Source organism: Gopherus evgoodei, chromosome 1, assembly GCF_007399415.2.
Source record: "Gopherus evgoodei ecotype Sinaloan lineage chromosome 1, rGopEvg1_v1.p, whole genome shotgun sequence".
NCBI classification, from domain to species: Eukaryota; Metazoa; Chordata; order Testudines; family Testudinidae; genus Gopherus; species Gopherus evgoodei.
The window spans coordinates 337160954-337181494 of NC_044322.1; the positions used below are offsets into that span (position 1 = coordinate 337160954).

Sequence of the window (20541 nt, forward strand, 5' to 3'; positions counted from 1 at the left end):
GGGATGCCAAAATACAAGTTTGTCCAGAGCGCCCTTTCCCCTAAGGCTGACCCTGCTAGCTCCTCAGCTTGCCAGGGATGCAGAAGGGTACTTCCTCCTCCTTCTCCATATTACCTGTTCAGCAGTGGGAGCACTGAGAGCACAGGAGAAGTTTCTTGCTCTCAGTTCCCGTGACTGATACTAGAGCAGCTCCTAGCTGCTGTGAGGAGCAAGAGCAAGGAAAGTCATGCCCAGTGCCTATAGCCTTAGAACAGTGCACGCTCAATCACTCTGTGATGATGGCACTTATGCAGAATTTGTCCAGCACACAGGAGCGGCATGATGGTGAAGCATGCGCAGTACATGAGGAATATTTGGCAAACTAAGCCATCAAACTTTTACAAGTTTTACTGAGCATCTGTGAACTGAGATTTTCAGAGGTTCAGAACTTGGCCCAAGTTGGATGGCTTCTCATGGGGATGCCAACAGGCACATCCCCGGCATTAGGGTGATCCATCCTGCTGCCAAATTTCAATCACTTTTCCAAATCTAGAGTGTCTCAATTAAACGGTTGCAAGAATTTTGTTAATAGGAACAAAACAATATATTTTTCCCTCACCTCGTTCTGAGAAATGGCTAAACCATTTTTGCAGAATATTTTCCAAATAAATTCAGCATGAAGCAGACACCCAGTATGAACAATTTCAGCCCAAAGTTAAAGTTTGGCAAAGTTGTGAACAACTGAAAAGAGAGTATTGTAATGGAAAGTAGCCCCTATAATAAAAATCTTGCCAGCCATATAAAAAACCCACCACCAACCAAAAAACATTTCCTCTTTGAATGTCTGCTCAAAGTCAGCTGTATAGCTAAGTCAGTTTCACTACAAACGCACTGAGCAAGATGGGAGCACATTTTCAAACACTGGAAGTGGAAGCAAAGACATTTTATCAGTGATATTGATCAACTAATCTCCCAGACAACTATGAAAGAGGAATCCATATGGCTTACGGCCAAGTTTTACTATATACTACCCACAGATGTTCTGTGAATGACAAGGAATTAAAATATTCATATTTGAAATCATGGTACAGCTATTAAAATGTACATTATATATATTTTTGCAATATAGGACCATTGCGATATAAAAGACAAGGGAATGCATGCTGGTTAAAATTTTATTCATTTTCCCCCCCTCAAATTTCAGATATGCTTGCAATTAAAACACAATTTGCTTAACTATTGAGAGCCGCTAACCCTGACTGTCCTAGAAAACTAGATGAACTCTTGGCTGGGTTTAAAATGAAGAATGAAGACCACTGACAGAACAAGGAGCAATGGTCTCAAGTTGCAGTGGGGGAGGTTTAGGTTGGATATTAGGAAACACTATTTCACTAGGAGGGTGGTGTGGAAGAGAAGAAATAACTGACAGGGATTTGTAGGGGATCTTAATGCATGACAGTCTCTGTTAGCCAGAGTTAGGCTAGCTTGTAACCCTAATAACACGAGATCTGTAGAAGCAAGGATTGTGTGAGGTGAGTGGAAAAGAACTGTGTGAGAAGTTGTTTTTTGACCTTGTGTAGATAATACAATATGTAGACTGGCACCTCTTAAGTGAGAAAAACAAGATATCAGGATGACCTATGTATAAACAAAATGCAGCTATTGCTTATTATTGTCTGTAACAAAAAGTATAAATACCTGCTGTACTTGTTTACCTGTTGAGAGACCTGTCTAGGAAGGGGAGACCCTATGTCCTAGTGCACTCTCTCCCTGTTCTAGCTGCTAAACAGAATAAAGTATCTGATTCTGCTGCACCCAAACAAAAAGTGAGAACTGAGTTTTTCTCTGACAGAGGTGAAGCACATGAATGGGTTACCTAGGGAGGTTGTGGAATCTCCATCCTTAGAGATTTTTAAGGCCTAGCTTAACAAAGCCCTGGCTGAGATGATTTCGTTGGTGTTGGTCCTGCTTTGAGCAGGGATTGGATTAGATGACCTCCTGAGGTCTCTTCCAACCCTGATATTCTATGATTCTAAGGGGAAAAAAAATCCACTGAGGTAGGGATAGACTACTACTATCCCTAAATCCACAATATGGGGGCTCATTTACACTCTCAAAGTTCTCTTTTCAGCTAGTAGGTACAAAATAGTGAAAAGAGAACCCAGCTCCACAATTTTTATCTTGCTGGGTTCATCATTGTGGTGCCCCAGTGTATCTGTTTGGCAAGGTGTTGATTATAATTGTTAAGTAGTTACCATTAAAAGTAGACTATTTAAAGAATCAGGTAAAGATTATTCTCCCTTTCATAGAGTATAGGGGCTATAAAGTTCCTTTAAATAGCTAAGAGAATTCTCCTGGCACAGGAAAAAGATAGGAGTTGTGCCAGACCCAGAAAAATCATAGAATATCTGAGTTGGAAGGGACCTCAAGAGGTCATCTAGTCCAACCCCCTGCTCAAAGCAAATCACCAGACAGATTTTTGCCCCAGATCCCTAAATGGCCCCCTTAAGGATTGAACTCACAACCCTGGGTTTAGCAGGCCAATGCTCAAACCACTGAGCTATCCCTCCCAGAGGGATATCTCCATACTGCTACAAAGATTCTGCCTTTTATCACAGCTCAATGGAGGCTGCTGTAAATTAGAGTTAATTAGTTAGAGTTAAGGGGCTGCTCTGGCCCAAATCTGAGCAACACAAACCTGGCTTAAAAGCTTCCCTTACTCCATCCTGATAGGCTTTATTTTAATGGACATTTAGGGAAACACCATTTCTTTACCTGATTCTTTAAATAGTCTACTCACCTAACAGTGAATCTGGCTTAGTCAGGAAGGGCAAGTGAGAGCTACAAGAGACCAGGGGACTAGAGGAAGTCCCTGAAGAAAGACAGTAACAGTCAGTCAGGAGACTGGAAGAGGTCTCTGGGGAATACTGCACAGGCCCTCCCTAGGAAAATGAAATAATTTACTATGAGACTGTATATATTTGGGACCTGGGAGAAGCTGAAGGCAGGAAAGGAGCAAAAGGGGTTTGCTGGCTGCTGTCCCCAAGCCAGAGAGCCTGGGCTGAAGGCAAAAAGAGTAGCAGAGGGAGTTGCCTGTTCGCTCTAAGCTGGATAATTAGAACCAAGGGCCAGAGAGGACTAAAGGCAGGGGAGCAATGGAGGAGCTTAAGACCATAAGAATGGCAATACTTGATGAGACCAATGGTCCATCTAACTCAGTTTTCTGTCTTCCGACAGTGGCTAGTGTCAGATGCTTCAGAGGGAGTTAACAGAACGAGGAAATGCATTGAGTGATCCATATCATCCAACCTGAGCTTCTAGCAGTCACAGATTTAGGGACACACAGAGCAGGCAGTTGTACTCCTGATCATTTTGACTACTAGCTACTGATGGATCTATACTCCATGAACTTATCTAATTTTTTTTTTGAACTCGTTACATTTTTGACCTTCACAACATGCCCTAGCAACAAGTTAAACAGGCTGACTGTGCACTGTGTAAAGAAATACTTCCTTTTGTTTGTTTTAAACATACTGCCTATTAATTTCACTGAGTCCCCCCTGGTTCTTGTGTTATGTGAAAGGTAAATAACACTTCCCTATTCACTCACTTTCTCCACACCATTCATGATTTTATAGACCTCTATGATAATCCCCCTTTAGTCATCTCTTTTCTAAACTGAACAGTCCCAGTCTTTTTAATTTTTCCTCATATAGAAGCTGTTCTATGCCCCTAACAATTTTTGTGGTCCTTCTCTGTCCTTTTCCAATTCTAATATGTTTTTGAGATGTGGTGACCATAACTGCATGAAGTATGCCAGGTGTGGGCGTACCATGGATTTATGTAGCGACATATTTTCTGTCTTCTTAGCTGTCCCTTTCCTAATGGTTCCTAACATACTGTTGGCTTTTGATTGTACTGCTGCTTCACATAGTTCTCTGAAAACATCTGCTCTATTCACAATGATTTTAAGATCTCTTTACTGAGTGGTAATAGCTAATTTAGAACCCATCACTTTGTATGTATAGTTGGGATTATGTTTTTGAATGTGCTTTGCTTACCTGCTGACGTCTCCACGCCTGAAGAGATGGACCCTGAGTAACTGTGAGAGGGACGGGGGAGTGAGGGATGATCCCCTGGCAAGGATACTCACAGTGGGGAGGCTGTGGAGGTTTCCACGGTGAAGAGCAGGGTTGCATTCAAGTTGGAAGGGCTGAGGTGGCTGTTCTAGTTCAATGAGAGGAGAGGGCTGTGCTAGAGAGCTGCAGCATGATGAGGAACACCAGGGCTGTACGTTGCATGCACTATTGGGACTACGGTTGTGGGACTTTTCTTGTGATTTATGGGCACAGAACTGTTGTAATAAACTAACCCCAAAAGGACTATTTGCCCTCACAAAGACTCTTTGAATTATTTCCCGTGAAACTGAAGTAGGAAAACTGAGCCAGATTCACTTGTCATGCTGTGGCCTGCTGCAAGAGGGTGCTCCTGGCAGGACTGCCCTAGACACTATTACTGAAGAGGGGTCATGCTAAAATTTAACCTAACAGGCTATGCGATCGGGGGGTAGTGATGCCAAATACAAGTGAAAAAGACAGAGTGGATGGGGACAGGTACTCCTACCTGATGGTGTGGACTCTGTTTAAAGAATCCTAGCTGCCATTTGACCTTCCTCCTGCAATGTTTAAAGATAGAACTGATCAGATTCAACTGAGAGTCTTTGTTTCTTCTCAGTGAAATCACTGATAGGTTGGTTTAGCTGGATGAGCCTTAGACCTGGTGTGGGGACAGTACTGCAGTCAAAGGAAATGCAGAGGAAGCAGAACTGGTTCCCCTCTACCCAGTGAAATTACTAAAAGCTGAAATCATTAAGTACTGGGAGCTAAGTGATGGAATCTCAGAACACTGCATTGCAGCTAAAGGAAGTGGCGAGCAAAGGCAGCAGCAATGTTAGCAAGCAGAGGCAGCAACAGTGATCAGTACCAGCTGCAGAGGTATCACTCAGCCAATCCTCCTTCCCAGGAGCAGGAATTAAACCCACCTCACTGCATCCTTGGATTTTGAGATGTTGGTGACCACGGACAACCAACAGTAGGTACAGCAGACAGCAAAGGGAATAGTGTGCGTGACAGACCCAGGCCAGTGGGATACAGGAGTCTGCTAGAGGGCAAATATACTGGTCACTGGATGAGTAGTTTTCTGTTCCCTGAGTGACCAGAGCAGGGGCTGCACTACAGTCATCAGGAATCTGCTAGAACCAATTAAGACCGACAGGCTGATTAGAACACCTGCAGCCAATCAAGGCAGGCTAATCAGGGCACCTGGGTTTAAAAAGGAGCTCACTCCAGTCAGGGAGAGAGGAGCTAGAGGAGAGCAAGTGCGTGTGAGGAGCTGGGAGCAAGAGGCACAAGGAGCTGAGAGTGAGAGGGTGTGCTGCTGGAGGACTAAGGAGTACAAGTGTTATCAGACACCAGGAGGAAGGTCTTGTGGTGAGGATAAAGAGGTGTTTGGAGGAGGCCATAGGGAAGTAGCCCAGGGAGTTATAGCTGTCATGCAGCTGTTACAAGAGGCACTATAGACAGCTGCAATCCACAGGGCCCTGGGCTGGAAACCGGAGTAGAGGGCGGGCCCGGGTTCCCCCCCAAAACTCCCAACCGGAGTAGAGGGCGGGCCCGGGTTCCCCCCCAAACCTCCCAACTCCTGATCAGACAGTGATTCAGACTGTGGAGAAGATCACTGAGATGAGCAAATCTGCCCATAAGCGCAGGACCCACCAAGGTAGAGGAGGAACTTTGTCACACATGTTAAAGGGACATTCATCTGTCAAGACTTTCACACCACAAGATGGGAAACTGAGGCAAATGATTACTGTCCAAGATAGTGCGAGGTGTACATTTACTTATTGTTTACATACTTATGAATCACTGTTGTGGTGTTCTGGCACATTAAAGTTGTGTTCCCTCTCCTTTTAACAGAAATTTTCTTTTGTTATATACTGTGACAGGGTCAGGCCAGATGGCTACAGGAGAGTGATAGAAGGCAGATATATTAGCCCCAGGTAAAGCAGGTCCCTTTTCCTTGGGTAAGGTAATAGGGGCAGTTCCGGAACAATCAGGAACTTGCTGGAACCAATTAAGAAGCTGCTAGAATCAATTAAGACAGACAGGCTAATCAGGGCATCTGATATAAAAAGGACTTGACTTCTATCAGCGAGAGGTGCACACGGAGCTGAAAGTGAGAGGGTGTCCTGCTGGAGGACTGAGAAGTACAAATGCTATTTGGCATCAGGAAGAAGGTCCCGTGGTGAAGATACAGAAGGTGTTGGGAGGAGGCCACGGGGAAGTAGCCCAGGGAGTTGTAGCTGTCGCACAGGTGTTACATGAAACAGTGCAGATGGCTGTGATCCACAGGGCCCTGGGGTGGAACCCGGAGTAGAGGGCGGGCCCAGGTTCCCCTTGTCCCCCCCAACTCCCTATTGGATACAGGAGGAGTTGACCTGGACTGTGAGTCCCACCAGAGGGGAAGGTCCCTGGCCTATCCCCCAACCCACTAGGTGGGTCAGTAGAGACTCTGAAGATTGGCCAGCATGGGGAAAGGGAGGAAAACAGTGATGAGATTAGCTGAGTGAACAGCAGATTTGAGTCACTAGCAAGAGTGACCAAACTGAGGGCTAACGTGAATCTCTGAGGTGAGCAAATCCGCCAATAAGCACAGGACCCACCTAGGCACAGGAGGAACTTTGTCACAATACAGATTCAGTGCTTGCAAGTTGGGAAGTATTAAGTAATACTCGCTTACACAAACACAGAGATTTATTAGGACGCAGCACGTACCAACTTCAGCACACACAGACCAGACTGAATTTCTTGCTAACCCTCTACGTTAGATCAACAACATAACATAAGACAACTTCATGCTAAGATAAAGACATAGAACCATCTACTGATAGAGGTGATGTCTACACTAATCATTACAACTACCCCCTCTCCAGTTAAATAAGAATTTAAATAGTAACTCCTAAGAATCCAGGTAGTTTGCGATTTATGCAGGTTTCTGTGTTCATCCGCCCACTCGAGTCTTGTATTCTGTCATGGACATATTGCTTATAGTTGGATCTAGATATCTGTGAGTGCAGGTTTCATGCCCTCTAGGTTAGACCTTTCTCTTGTAGATTGAGATCCTGAGAACAGCCTGGCAATTTCTCCCGCACAACCGGTCTCCTATTACAAGCCATAGGAGCCAGCTGGAGTATATCCAAATCCTCCTCTGCATCCTTTTGGATTCGGCTGTTGAGCATCCACAGTGTTTGTCCTCCCCTTTCTTTCAATAAATCAGAATGCCAGTTGATGCAGTACAAATAGATGAGTCTCTTGCTCTTTGTATTGGCAAATACAAGTTGTTTAGTTTCTCTATCACTGTGTAAGGTCCCCTCCACTAAGAGGTCAATTTGGGATTTTTTTCTAGGCTGTTTTTTCCAGTTGCATGGCCACATCTTCTTTCCTGAATGGGCACATATTTTCCCATTTTTCTGGCATCTGGTATCTGTTCCTCAGCCTTCTGGAATTTTGTCCTCAGGTCACTTATGTAATACTCTGCCACATCACCTACCTGTGTGGGTGCAGGGCTTTGCCAGTTCTTACTGCCTGAACATCAAGTCACAGAAAATCATGGGTTTGCAGAGTCCAAAATCTCATAAGGAGAGTAATGGATAATTGAATCACAGCTGATGTTGGTATGCCAAGACAACAAAAGGTGACTTTGTAACCCAATTTTGTTGGGTCTTCACTGACTAAGACTTTAAGCAGAGAACCAAATATGTGGTTTATTCTCTCCACTTCCCCATTATTCACAGAGTGGGCAACAGTAGTCTAGTAGTTGGTTATCTGGAGATGACGACAAATCTCGCATAATAACTGTGATTCAAATTCCTTCCCCAATCAGTGTAGAAGCAGCTTAGTGGACCAAACTGCAACACTACATGTTTCATCAATGCATTCATAACTCTCTCAGTCCTTTTATGCTTCAGGAGTTGCACCACCACATACTTTGAAAAAGAGTGATACATAACCAGCAAATACTGATTTCCAGCAGGTGTTTCTGGCCTTTCAAGTCAATTTGTATGAACTCCCAGAGCTTAGTATGTTGAAGCATTTCCCCTAAAAGAGCTCTGCCTGTTCTTGCTGGTGTTTTCCTTTGACGACAAATAAGTACCTAGTCCTTAACATCTGCAGTTATGCCTTACCAAAAAAAGGTGTCTGACACTGGGAGAATACCAAGGCCAACCAGAGCTGGAGGGGCCACATCCTGAGTCTGTCGCGACGAACCACATACTTGCACGCCAACATATGACCCAGGAGTTGGAGGCACGCTCTGGTGGTCATCACAGGGAACCTTGTGACCACGCCAATGAGCTCCCTTACGGTTTTGAATCTGTCCAGAAGGAGGGAGGCTCTGGCCGACATCACATCCATAATCACCCCCTATGAATTCTATGCACTACACCAGTACTGATATGGACTTGGTGTTGTTTACCAATAGCCCCAGTGTGGTGCACGTGGACAGGAGGAGCGTTACATGATCCTGTACCTGTGACCTGGAGCTGCCCCTGACCAGCCAGTCGTTGAGGTAGGGAAAGATCTGGACCCTCCCACACCCTGATGCCTGAGGTAGGCTGCTAACACAGATATACACTTTGTGAAGACTCTGGGAGCTATGGATAGGCCAAACGGGAGCACAGTTTGGCTCCTGCCCTACCGTGAAGCAGAGGAAACGCCTGTGGCCCTCGAATATATGAATGTGAAAGTACACGTCTTGTAGATCGAGGGCAGCGTGCCAGTCTCTGAGATCCAGGGAGGGGATGATGGAGGCCAGAGAGATCATGCAAAACTTGAACTTGGAGATATTTAAGAGTAGGTTAGATAAAATGTCTATCAGGGATGGTCTAGACAGTATTTGGTCCTGCCATGAGGGCAGGGGACTGGACTCAATGACCTCTCAAGATCCCTTCCAGTCCTAGAGTCTATGAATCTATGAACTTTACCATGTACTGGTTCAGGCCTTGCTGGTCCAAGATGGGCCTGAGACCCTCCTTGACCTTCAGAATAAGAAAATAGCAGGAGTGCCATCCCTTGAGTCTGAACTCCGCTGGCACCACCTCCACTGCTCCTACGACAAGGAGCTGCCTCACCTCCTGCTCAAGTAATCTCTCGTGAGAGGGGTCCCTGAAAAGGGATGGGGATGGAGTGGGAGAGCCACCCAGCCAGTGCTGAAGCCAAGCGAACATTGAAGAGGGAGTCTGAGGGTTGCTCCACCTCCTCAGCTTGTAGGAGGAGGCTTGATGCCACCCTTTCTACAGTTCCTGGTGGGTTTTTGTGTCCTCCCATAAGATGGCAGAGGAGGGGCCATGATTGCCTCATTGGGGAGGATAAGGATGGGCGTGCCACAAGTCCCACTACTTGGTCCCCTTCTGAGTGCAGGACTGGGGATGAGTGCTCCACTGATTCTTCTCTGGGAGGCTGAGTGTGTGAGGCCAACAGTCTTTCCGACGCTCCGGCCACCAAGCGAGCCACTACTAGAGGCTGTGTCGGGGCCCTCGGGGCCCATTGGTACCATGGTGCTGGCCAGCGAGCCTGGTGCCACAGCCGGTACAGTTGCACCATCAGAGCAGGCTGTCCTGCCTGACTCGCCTGGCCCACCGACTGTCGACTTTCAAGGGAGGCCGGGCTGGCTTACGATCGACTGCTATCCCTGGACGGGGATGAGTGGCAGCAGCGGGAGTGGTGCTGAACACGAGACCATGATCCCGGCATGGAGGAACAGGAGTATGGTCTATAGCATGGTCTATAGCTCCATAAATGGTTCCAACAGGAGGATCAGCAACGGCAGGGTGCCGGAGATCAACACTTGGGGCTGTGGGAACAATGCTCTGGCAGGGACCTCGAACAAGACAAAGAGTGGGAATGGCATTGACGTCCGTACCACGAGGGACTATGATAGTTTCTCGAAGATAATGACCTCCAGTGCAATCTGTCCCGGTCTTGGTGGGGCCTCCTCTCATCGTGAGGTCTACGTTCCGTCGAGGCGAAGCAGTGTCTGAAACCCCTACTGGTCAGTATTCAGCCAGACAACCAGGTGGGGGTCGATGGGGACCAGCGCGGACTGCGCACAGGGCGGTCACTGAACAGAGAACAGCATCGGGAACCTTCCCTCAACCGTGAGCGGTACCATCCAGGCAGTGACTGTGGGGGTCCGCGTGGTGGCTTGCCTCTGAACCGGGGAGCTGTTGATGGTACTGCTACCAGTACCGGTAGAGAAATAATGTCTCGAGCCACGTGGAGGGCCTCTGTCATGGAGGGCACCTGAATGTGGCCACTAGTGTCCGGGGAGGTCCGCTCGGAGTGGGCTGGGCTACTCTGCTCAACTTGAGTTGGAGGCCACGAAGCCGACGGGGACTAAGAGCTACCCAACATGGGTCTAGTCTCTCTCACAGCCTTGTTCCGGTGCCTTGGCGGAGAAGACATCTTCACCTTTTTAAAGTGTCCCGTGGACAGAGAGTGGTGCTGACTGGTGGAGGGCACCGTTGGGTCGCCATGCACCGATGCTGCGGTGCTCAGTGCTGACTCGGAGTGGTGCAGCAGTGTCAGGGTCAGCGCCGACTCCATCAAAATGGCTTGGAGCCAAATGTCCTGATCCTTCTTGGTCCAAGGTTTGACGGATCTGCAAGTCTTGCTGCAGTCGCTTTCCCGCAGACAGGGTAAACAGTCCGCATGCTGGTAACTCACAGACATAGGCCGTTGGCAAGTGTCACATGACTTAAAGCCCGGAGCATGCCCCAATTCGGGCGCACTTAACTGAGAGAGAGAGAGAGAGAGAGAGAGTGTGTGAGCACGCGCGCCAGAGAAAAAGTAACTACGGGCACTACTAACTAACAAAGTCCAAAGAGGGAAAGTTACAGCAGAGCTGGAGCAGAGCAGTTCCAAAGCACCTTCACTGGCAGCAAGAAGGAATTGAAGGTATGGGGAGCGGATAGCGCTCTTTATACCGCGCCATGGCAGCACCATTCCAGGGGCAACTAGAGGCACTTCCCTATGGGTTAAGGGGAAAACTTCCGGCACTTGTGCACAAGGCGAGCACGCACACCTACTGTGGAATGCACATGAGCAATCACTTGAAGAAGAACCTCTCTTTGGCGGGGGAGATTGGATGTGAATCCTGGGAAGTGTTATGAACTTCAAAGGACTATACTAAACAATGTCCCAGACAAGAATGGACTTTTAGGACAAACAGTGTCAAATGGTTTACCTGGGTACTCTGTAGGGGAAGGTGAATACAAATTCTCCATATCTGGTGTGACAAAGTTCCTCCTCTACCTTAGTGGGTCCTGCGCTTATCAGCAGATTTGTTCACCTCAGTAATCTTTCCCTCTTGTGGAACCCACAGTCTGGGTCAGCTCCTCCTGCATCTGATCAGGAGTTGGGAGGTTTAGGGGGAACCCGGGCCCGCCCTCTACTCCGGGTTCCAGCCCAGGGCCCTGTGGATAGCAGCTGTCTATAGTGCCTCGTGTACCAGCTGCATAACAGCTACAGCTCCCTGGGCTACTTCCCCATGGCCTCCTCCAAACACCTTCTTTATCCTCACCACAGGACCTTCCTCCTGGTGTCTGATAATGCTTGTCCTCCTCAATCCTCCAGCAGTACACTCTCTCACTCTCAGCTCCTTGCCTTCTTGCCTCCAGCTCCTCACACACGCTCCTTCTCCTCTGGCTCCTCCCTACCTGACTGGAGTGAGTTCCTTTTTAAACCCAGTGCCCTGATTAGTCTGCCTTGATTGGCTGCGGGTGTTCTAATTAAAGTTGCTATCTCTACTGCCTTCTAGAAAGATCTTAATTGGCCCCAGGTGCCTTGATTAACCTGGAGCAACTGCCATTTAGTTACCAGGGTACTAGGGATTTGTTTAGCCTGGGGCTAACATACCTGCTTCTCAGTACTTTACTGTAGCCATCTGGCCTTGCCCTATCATATATCCCTCCCCCCCGCTCAACACCATAGGGTTGGGCAACTTGGGATGCCATGCAGTGTGCTCGTGAAAGACCATCAGCATTGCCGTGGTGGCATCCAGCTCTGTGCCATATGTGGAACTGGAATGGTTGGAGGGATAAGAACCACCTGGTGACACTTGCAGTCTTTTCCTTATTTTTCTGCATCCACTGAAGGGGTGCATGGTCTGTCACAAGAGTAAATCGTCGGCCTAAGAGGTAATAACGCAGTGTCTCCATGGCCCATTTGACAGCAAGGCATTCTCTCTCGACTACTGCATACTTCTGTTCTCTTGGGAGCAGTTGCTTTCTGCTTAGGTAGAGGATCGGGGGTTCTTCTTCTCAAATCATTTGCGACAGAACCGCCCCCAACTCCACCTCAGAAGCATCTGTTTGCAAAATAAATTCCTTGGTAAAGTCCGGGGCTATGAGGATGGGGTCATTACAGAGAGCTGTCCGAAGGTCTATGAATGCCCTCTCTGCTGCGTCGGTCCACTTCACCATGTCTGGACCTCGGGCCTTCACCAGTTCCGTTAGAGGACTTGCCCTACTGGCGAAGTGGGGAATAGAATGTCAGTAGTAGCCTACCACGCCCAGGAACGCATGGACTTGCTTCTTTCGGGTCAGCCAGGGCCAGTTTTGAATCGCCTCTAGCTTATTAGTTTGGGGCTTCATTGTACCCCGACCTACAATATATCCCAGGTACTTAGTCTCTGCTAGTCCTATGGCACATTTAGCGGGATTAGCGGTGAGGCCAGCCCGCCTTAAGGTGCATAGTACGGCCTCAACTTTCTTCAAGTGGGTTCCCGAGTATGGATGATATCATCTAGGTATGCGGCTGCATAACTAGTATGGGGGCGCAGCAGCTTATTCATGAGGCGCTGGAATGTAGCTGGGGCCCCATGTAGCCCAAAAGGGAGGACTGTATACTGGAATAGCCCATCCGGGGTGGAGAACGCTGTCTTTTCTTTAGCTTCTTTGGTCAGGGGAATCTGCCAATACCCTTTTGTCAAATCCAGTGTAATCAAGAATCGGGCACTACCCAGTCGGTCAACCATTCGTCGATGCGTGGTATGGGGTATGCATCGAATTGGGATACTTCATTCAGTCGGCGAAAGTCATTACAGAATCTCATGATACCGTCAGGTTTAGGCACTAGAACTATTGGACTGCACCACTGACTGTAGGATTCTTCAATAACGCCTAATTCTAACATTTTCTTTACTTCAGCCTTGATTTCCTCTCTTTTGGCTGCTGGAATTCGGTAGGGTCTCAGTGTTACCTTGGCTCCGGGGATCGTGTGGATATGGTGATAGGTCTCAGTCGTCTGCCCTGGTTTTGTAGAGAACACATCTTGATTGCGATTAATTATGTCGGCTGCCTCAACCTTTTGATTTGGCATCAAGTCGGGCGATATCCTCACTTGCTTGTGTAAGTTATCCTTCTGGGGAAAGGTCTCCTGGGTGACTAAGCATGTCTTTTGATCATGCTAAGGTTTTAGAAGATTGATGTGATAAATTTGCTCAGGTTTCCTGTGGCCTGGCTGCCGCACCTTATAGTTTACCTCTCCCACGGCTTCAATCACTTCGTAGGGTCCCTGTCATTGGGCCAACAGCTTGCTTTCTGCTGTGGGCACCAGGACCATTACTCGATCCCCTGGTTGGAACCGTCGAAGCTTTGCTTGGTGGTTATAATGGGTTTGTTGGGTCTCCTGTGCTTTCTCCAAGTATTCCTGTACAATGGGTGTAACTCGAGCTATCCGATCCCTTATCTGTAGTACATGCTCGACTATGTTCCTTCCAGGATTTGGCTCCTCTTCCCAGGCTTCTCTGGCTATATCCAATATGCCCCAGGGATGGCGCCCATATAGTAGTTCGAATGGAGAGAAACCTGTGGAGGCTTGTGGGACTTCCCAGATGGCAAACATGAGGTAAGGCAATAGGGTATCCCAGTCTTTCCCATCCCGGCTCACCACTTTCCTGATCATGGCCTTGAGGCTACTGAACCTTTCCACAAGGCCGTCTGTTTGTGAGTGATATACAGAGGTCCGTAGGGCTTGTACATGGAGCAATGAACAGAGATCTTTCATCAACTTGGACACGAAAGGTGTCCCTTGATCAGTTAGTATCTCCTTGGGCAGCCCAACCCGGGAAAAGATCTGTAGTAGCTCCTTAGCTATTGTCTTGGAGGCTGTGTTGCCTAGGGGAACGGCTTCTGGGTACCGGGTTGCAACCAGAACATGTTGGTGGCCCCGAGCTGTCTTCTCTAGGGGCCCAATCAGATCCATGGCTATGCATTCAAATGGTACCTCTATTATTGGCAGAGGTATCAAAGGGGCCAGCAAGTGTGGGCGAGGGCTATGTAGCTCACACTCTGGACAAGAGGTGCAGTATTGCCTGACATCTTCATGTACTCCTGGCCAGAAGAACCTCCGCAGGATCCCAGCCTGGGTTTTCTCTACCCCTAGGTGTCCTCCAAACAGGTGACTGTGGGCGATGCTCAATATGGCTTTTTGATGTTTTTGTGGCACCAGAAGTTGATGTATCTCCTGCTCCTGCATTTGCACCACACAGTACAGGAGATCTTTCTTCACTATAAAGTAGGGTCCTGTATCCCGGACCTTCCCCTCCACTGGTGTCCCATCTATCTCAGCCACCTCTTTCCTATTATCATCATATCTAGGGTCCTCTGACTGGTCCCTCCCGAAAGTCTCTCTCCCAGGACTAACCTGCCTGAGCTCCCAGGGGCCAGCTTCTGTTTCTTCCAAAGGCTCATCACCATCATGGCTGGGGCTAGTCTCCGACTCACCTTCCGTGTTGGTAGTTTCTCTGATGGCTGCTCGTGTCCATCTGCCTACTAGCGTGGTCTTCTGGCCCTGGGTCAGGATCCGGGTTCCCAAGGCTTTTGTGGCCTTCCTTTCTTTTTTTGTCTTCCGGGCCTTTCGGGGGGCTGAGAATAGATCCTGACAAAACTCTGAAAACACTGGGGGTTGACATTCTCCCAATGATGAGTCGCTGCCAACAGGGTCCCCATCTCCCTCCAGCCTCTCTCGGGGGAGTAAATTATCAAACCCTGGATAGTCCCTCCCAGTGACTACAGGATATGGGAGTTTAGGAACTATGCCCACTGTCACCTCAATGGGGTTCCCCTGAACCTCTATCTCCACTGGGATGGTGGGGTAATGACTCATGGCCCCATGCACGCAATGTCACTGCTACGTGTTTGGCTTGTAGCAGCTGGCTACTTTTTACCAGCTTACCCGATATAAGGGTGATAGCACTCCCCGAGTCCACAAGCGCTGTAGTCTCTGCTCCATTTATCTTCACCGGCCTGGTGTAGTTATGTGGGGCTAATGTGACGCCCGCAAGGTGGATAAGGGAGTATGGGACTTGCCAATCCCCCAAGTTGCATTGCATAGGCTCCTCGGTGCTGGGACACTGTGCTGCTATGTGTCCCCACTCCCCACATGCATAACATCTATAATTGTTTCTAATCATTCCCCTATCATGTGGGTTAGGGGGTTTAGTCTCAGGGTTTCCCCCACTCAGGCCAATCCCTTCCTTCTGGGGTTTCCGCTGGTTTTCGGCCCCCCTCTTCCTCCACCTAGGACTCCCCAGGGGTTTGGCTGTCCCACCTTCCAGGGCTGGGGTTGGGTGTTTGCTACGAAAGGGGCTTTCCTTGGGTAGTCAGGTCAATTCCCTGGCTGTCATGTGTCTTTCTACCAGCGTGATCATCTCATCATAGGTGGATGGATCGTTCTGGCCTACCCATTTGCAGAGATCTGGTGGCAGTGCCCTCATGTACTGGTCAATGACCAACACCTCTAGTATCTCTTTCGGACTCCGGGACTCTGTTTGCAACCACTTTCGTGCAAGATGGATGAGGTCATACAGTTGGGACTGCGGGGTTTTGTCTTCCTGGTACCTCCACTCGTGATACCGCTGGGCCCGCACTGCAGTCGTTACCCTAGATCTGGCCAGAATCTCTGCTTTCAGCTGGGGGTAGTCTGCTGCAGCCTCTTCAGGGAGATCATGGTAGGCCTTCTAGGCCTCCTTACACAGGAATGGGGCAAGGATGCCAGACCACTCATCTCTGGGCCAGGCCTCCCATAGGGCTGTCCTCTCAAAGCCCAGAAGGTATGCCTCTCCATCATTCTCCCGCGTCATTTTCTGCAGCCAATGGCTGGCCTGTATGAGCCGCGTCTCATCATGGCCACGGTTCAGCTCTGTAAGGGTCTTTACCTGGTTCACCAGTTCCCACAACATAGCTCGGTCTTGAGAAAACCTGGTCCAGCAGCAGGCGATTAGTTTCTTGCTGCAGCCGCACTGCCTCCTGTTGGGAGGCTGCCTGGACACGAGTAGCCTCCTGCAACGGCTTGTATCAGTGCCCGCACCACGTCATCCATTGTGGTGAAAAAAAAATAAACCCTTTCCTTTTTTTTTGTTTTTTTTTTAAATCATCCTCCTTTTTTTTTCCCCACCGCGCTGTGCACACCAAAGAATCCCACGCCTGACACCAGTTGTGACAAAGTTCCTCCTTTACCTTAGTGGGCCCTGCGCTTATTGGTGGATTTGTTCACCTCAGTGATCTTCCCCTCTTGTGGAACCCACAGTCTGGGTCAGCTCCTCTTGTGTCTGATCAGGAGTTGGGAGGTTGGGGGGGAACCCAGGCCCGCCCTCTACTCCGGGTTCCAGCCCAGGGCCCTGTGGATCGCAGCTGTCTATAGTGCCTTGTGTACCAGCTGCATGACAACTACAGCTCCCTGGGCTACTTCCCCATGGCCTCCTCCAAACACCTTCTTTATCCTCACCACAGGACCTTCCTCCTGGTGTCTGATAATGCTTGTCCTCCTCAATCCTCCAGCAGTACACTCTCTCACTCTCAGCTCCTTGCCTTCTTGCTCCTAGCTCCTCACACACGCTCCTTCTCCTCTGGCTCCTCCCTGCCTGACTGGAGTGAGCTCCTTTTTAAACCCAGGTGCCCTGATTAGTCTTCCTTGATTGGTTGCGGGTGTTCTAATTAAAGTAGCTATCTCTACTGCCTTCTAGAAAGATCTTAATTGGCCCCAGGTGCCTTGATTAACCTGGAGCAACTGCCATTTGGTTACCAGGATTTGTTTAGCCTGGGGCTAACATACCTGTTTCTCAGTACTTTACTGTAGCCATCTGGCCTTGCCCCATCACACTGGTTATGTAAAAATCCAGTCTTTTGAAGCTACACCCTGAGGAAAGGATCACTGTCTGCCATAACAGTTCCTGGAACATGAAGTTCAAAGGCCCAAGCTGTATAAATGAAAGACTGAACAATTCATGGGTGTGCTAGTTCTGACCTAAGGCTGTTGTGAACTTGCAACCACAGAAAAAACCCTTTGAGAGGCTTGAAGGACTGACGCCTATCAGAAGCCTTGTTGGAGTTGGGGCAGACACTGGCCTGTTTAGGCAATCTGGGTTGCTGGGATTATCACAGTGCAGGCAGGGAACCATGCTGCCTCGAAAAACACTCTGGTCAGAAAGGAGAGAGAGAGAGAGAAAGGTCTCCATCTAAGAGAGGTGATGAGTGATGAGCCAGAAGCCTAAAGCAGCAGCCCTTGATAGACTACAGAGGGGAATACAGGTGCAGTTGCCCTGAGTTGTGATATACATCACCTGCTTTTGGGCTCCTGACTGCCCCCTTCTACACAGTTTTGCTTCCATTTCTCTGGGGGAGTTAGCTTGTGCTTTTGTGTCCTGCTCATACTTGCCCCCCACTCCTAAGAGGAAAGCAGGGAGGTAATGAGGGAAATGAGCAGGTTTAAAACAAATAAAAGGAAGTTGTTCTTCACACAGCGCACAGTCAACTTGTGGAACTTCTTGCCTGAGGAGGTTGTGAAGGCTAGGACTATAACAGGGTTTAAAAGAGAACTGGATAAATTCATGAAGGTTAAGTCCATTATGTCTATTAGCCAGAATGGGTAAGGAATGGTGTCCCTAGCCTCTGTTTGTCAGGCAGGAGAGAGATCACTTGATCATTACCTGTTAGGTTCACTCCCTCTGGGGCACCTGGCATTGGTCACTGTCGATATACAGGATAATAGGCTTGATGGACCTTTAGTCCGACCCAGTATGGCCATTCTTATGTTCTTAAATGTCACATATGGAGCGACAAAAAACTTGGCATCTCTGGGGTGATCCCACTGAGGTCACTGACACCACTGTCCATGCCTGCCCTTCTCCAAGACCTTGTAAGTTTCAAGAAGGAAATCAGCAATTACTATGTGGAATGACACTAAAAGGTTTTTTTCTCTCTGTGGTTACCAATACCGCAGAAACAGGAAAGACAACTGCTGCTCACATGTACAGTGGCACTGCGCAGCCACATATCAAAAAGAAACTAAGTTCTGCCTTCACAGCCTAACAAACCATGAGAAGAGAGTCCTGGTATCATAAGGTATACACCAGATGCCTGCTGAATGTGGTTCTGACTGGCTCCAGGAGGACAAATACCACCCAAGTTCAAAGAAGAGAATGGCCCTTTTATACATAAGGGAAACCAGCCTTTATCATACGTTGATAGAATATATTTACTGAATTTAATTTTCTTCCTGTGGTATAATGAACATTTTCCTTTTTAATAAATTGGAGCAGGTCAGGTGGTTATGACTACTGATGTAAGGAAACCAACACGTCATCTGACAAATCTAGTCTGAGGCCTGATTAAACTTTTTAAAAGAAACCTTTTACAATTTAGCTTCATAGCTGCTACAGAGACAAAATAAATCCAGTGATACATTATGAAAAGAAACACTAAGCAAAGATTACAAGGTTACAAGTGTTTCTTTTTCTTTTAACTGCTTACTTTGGCACTTTAGGTGACTTCTGTTTGCCATATGCACATCGTTTAAAACAGCTTTGTGTAGAAATAAAAAACAAGTATTCTAAGAAAGAAGAGCTATAGAACAGAAAATTATTTTTTGTTAATTTTTTCAAAACATCACGGAAGATACTGCTCTTGTCTAAAGAACGTATGCTTTAAAACTTATTTCTGAAACAATCCTTTTTGACCCAGAATGTATGTTTTCCCCTTTATAAAGGCTTGGATTCTGATAGTAACCCTGCACACTGACCAATTTGACAAACAAGAATTGAAAGTTCTCAACTTTATCCGTTTCCTCGAGATAAATAAAAAGAAAAGTTCAAAATATTTACCTCATATACATTGAACTGTGATTGCCCTCTAGACAATTCCCTATAACTTGTTGTGAATTCTCCAATGAAATCATGGCTAGGAAAAAAACAAGTTTTCAAATCAACATATACACAATATAAACTACTTTTCCATTAATTACAAAAATACATCTAAAGTGAAGCACAGGTAACACATGAATAGACGTGAGAAAAAGCATGATAGCAAAAGATTTGTTATTCTGTTGACTTAAATATAATGTATATTCATTACTCTTCCCCCAAAATCATAATTATAGATTTGATTAAATCCATCTGATAGCTTATGTTAACTATACCCAACACAGAATGAAGAACTAGATTGCAAATTTACAACCAGCACTGAGTAAAGACTGTGCACCGTGAACAGAATCTGAAAGGAATTGTCAACAGTTCTCCATTCTCTCTCTGGCTCCCACCTGCACCATGACAGAGTGCAAGTGTGTGTCAGAGAGAAGCGTGTTGGGTGGGAAGGGGAAGGAAGTAATTTGCAGTCAGGAGAAGTCAGTCCTGAACCATGCTGATTTGTGTACTGGAGGGGAAGAGCCAAGGCTCTACTAACTCCTTTTACCTGTCCACCTACCTGCTTGGGAGGGGAAAAATAGTGGCTCTGCATGTACTGCTCACCCCCCTGTGCTAGAATCCATTGATCACATAGTTCGTACAGCAAATTAAGGGAATGCTTTGTGGGGGGACAGACCTCAGTATTGAAGCAAAAATCATATTAATAAAATTATAACCAACAACTTCTTAAAAGTCTTTACAAACTTGTTTTCACCTTTATTGAATAAGTACAAAAATGTTATAGCCAAAATGCTTGAAAATACGACAATACACACGTTTAGCTAATTATGTTACAAAATGTTAAAGCTAATCAAAGCATTCCAAAAAGGTTTCTGCTTCTAGCTCTCAAGAACAAGCAAACGAATCCTATAAAACTTTAGGAAGGAACCTGATTGTAAGGGTTGTGTTATCAAAGCTATAAAACTAGAGGTAAAGTGGACCTATAATACCCACCCACTTCTTTTCTTTTAAAAGAAAAACTTGAGTTTAACTCCACACAAAGTTCCAAAATTACCCTTACTTCAAATAATTTATTTTGTAAATATACTAAAGTATTCATTCTTTAAAAAAGAATATTGGAAAACATTTACGGTGGAACTCACATTTCCACTTAAATCTTTGGTGTTTGTTTCTCAAATGCCTAAGATGGCATAAGCTTATTTTAACATGTATATTTGGAAACATTTTATATATAAATGCAAGCCTTCATATAAGAACTGCCTAATACCTTTGTTATGAGTAGTAAAATATTTAATGTATAAATAT

At 47.0% G+C, this 20541-nt stretch overlaps 1 protein-coding gene across 7 annotated transcripts in view; it reads right to left on the reverse strand.

Moving 5' to 3' along the window:
• CPNE8 (copine 8) overlaps positions 1–20541 on the reverse strand; it is a 253547-nt gene that overhangs the window by 123876 nt on the left and 109130 nt on the right. For 6 of the 7 annotated variants that reach the window (XM_030567773.1, XM_030566943.1, XM_030566068.1 and 3 more), the window contains exon 11: positions 19198–19273. In XM_030567773.1, the coding sequence (XP_030423633.1) occupies positions 19198–19273 (76 nt within the window). Of the gene's footprint in view, positions 1–18176; positions 18231–19197; positions 19274–20541 lie in introns of those variants that run through there. The other variant, XM_030571097.1, reaches the window with a different exon arrangement.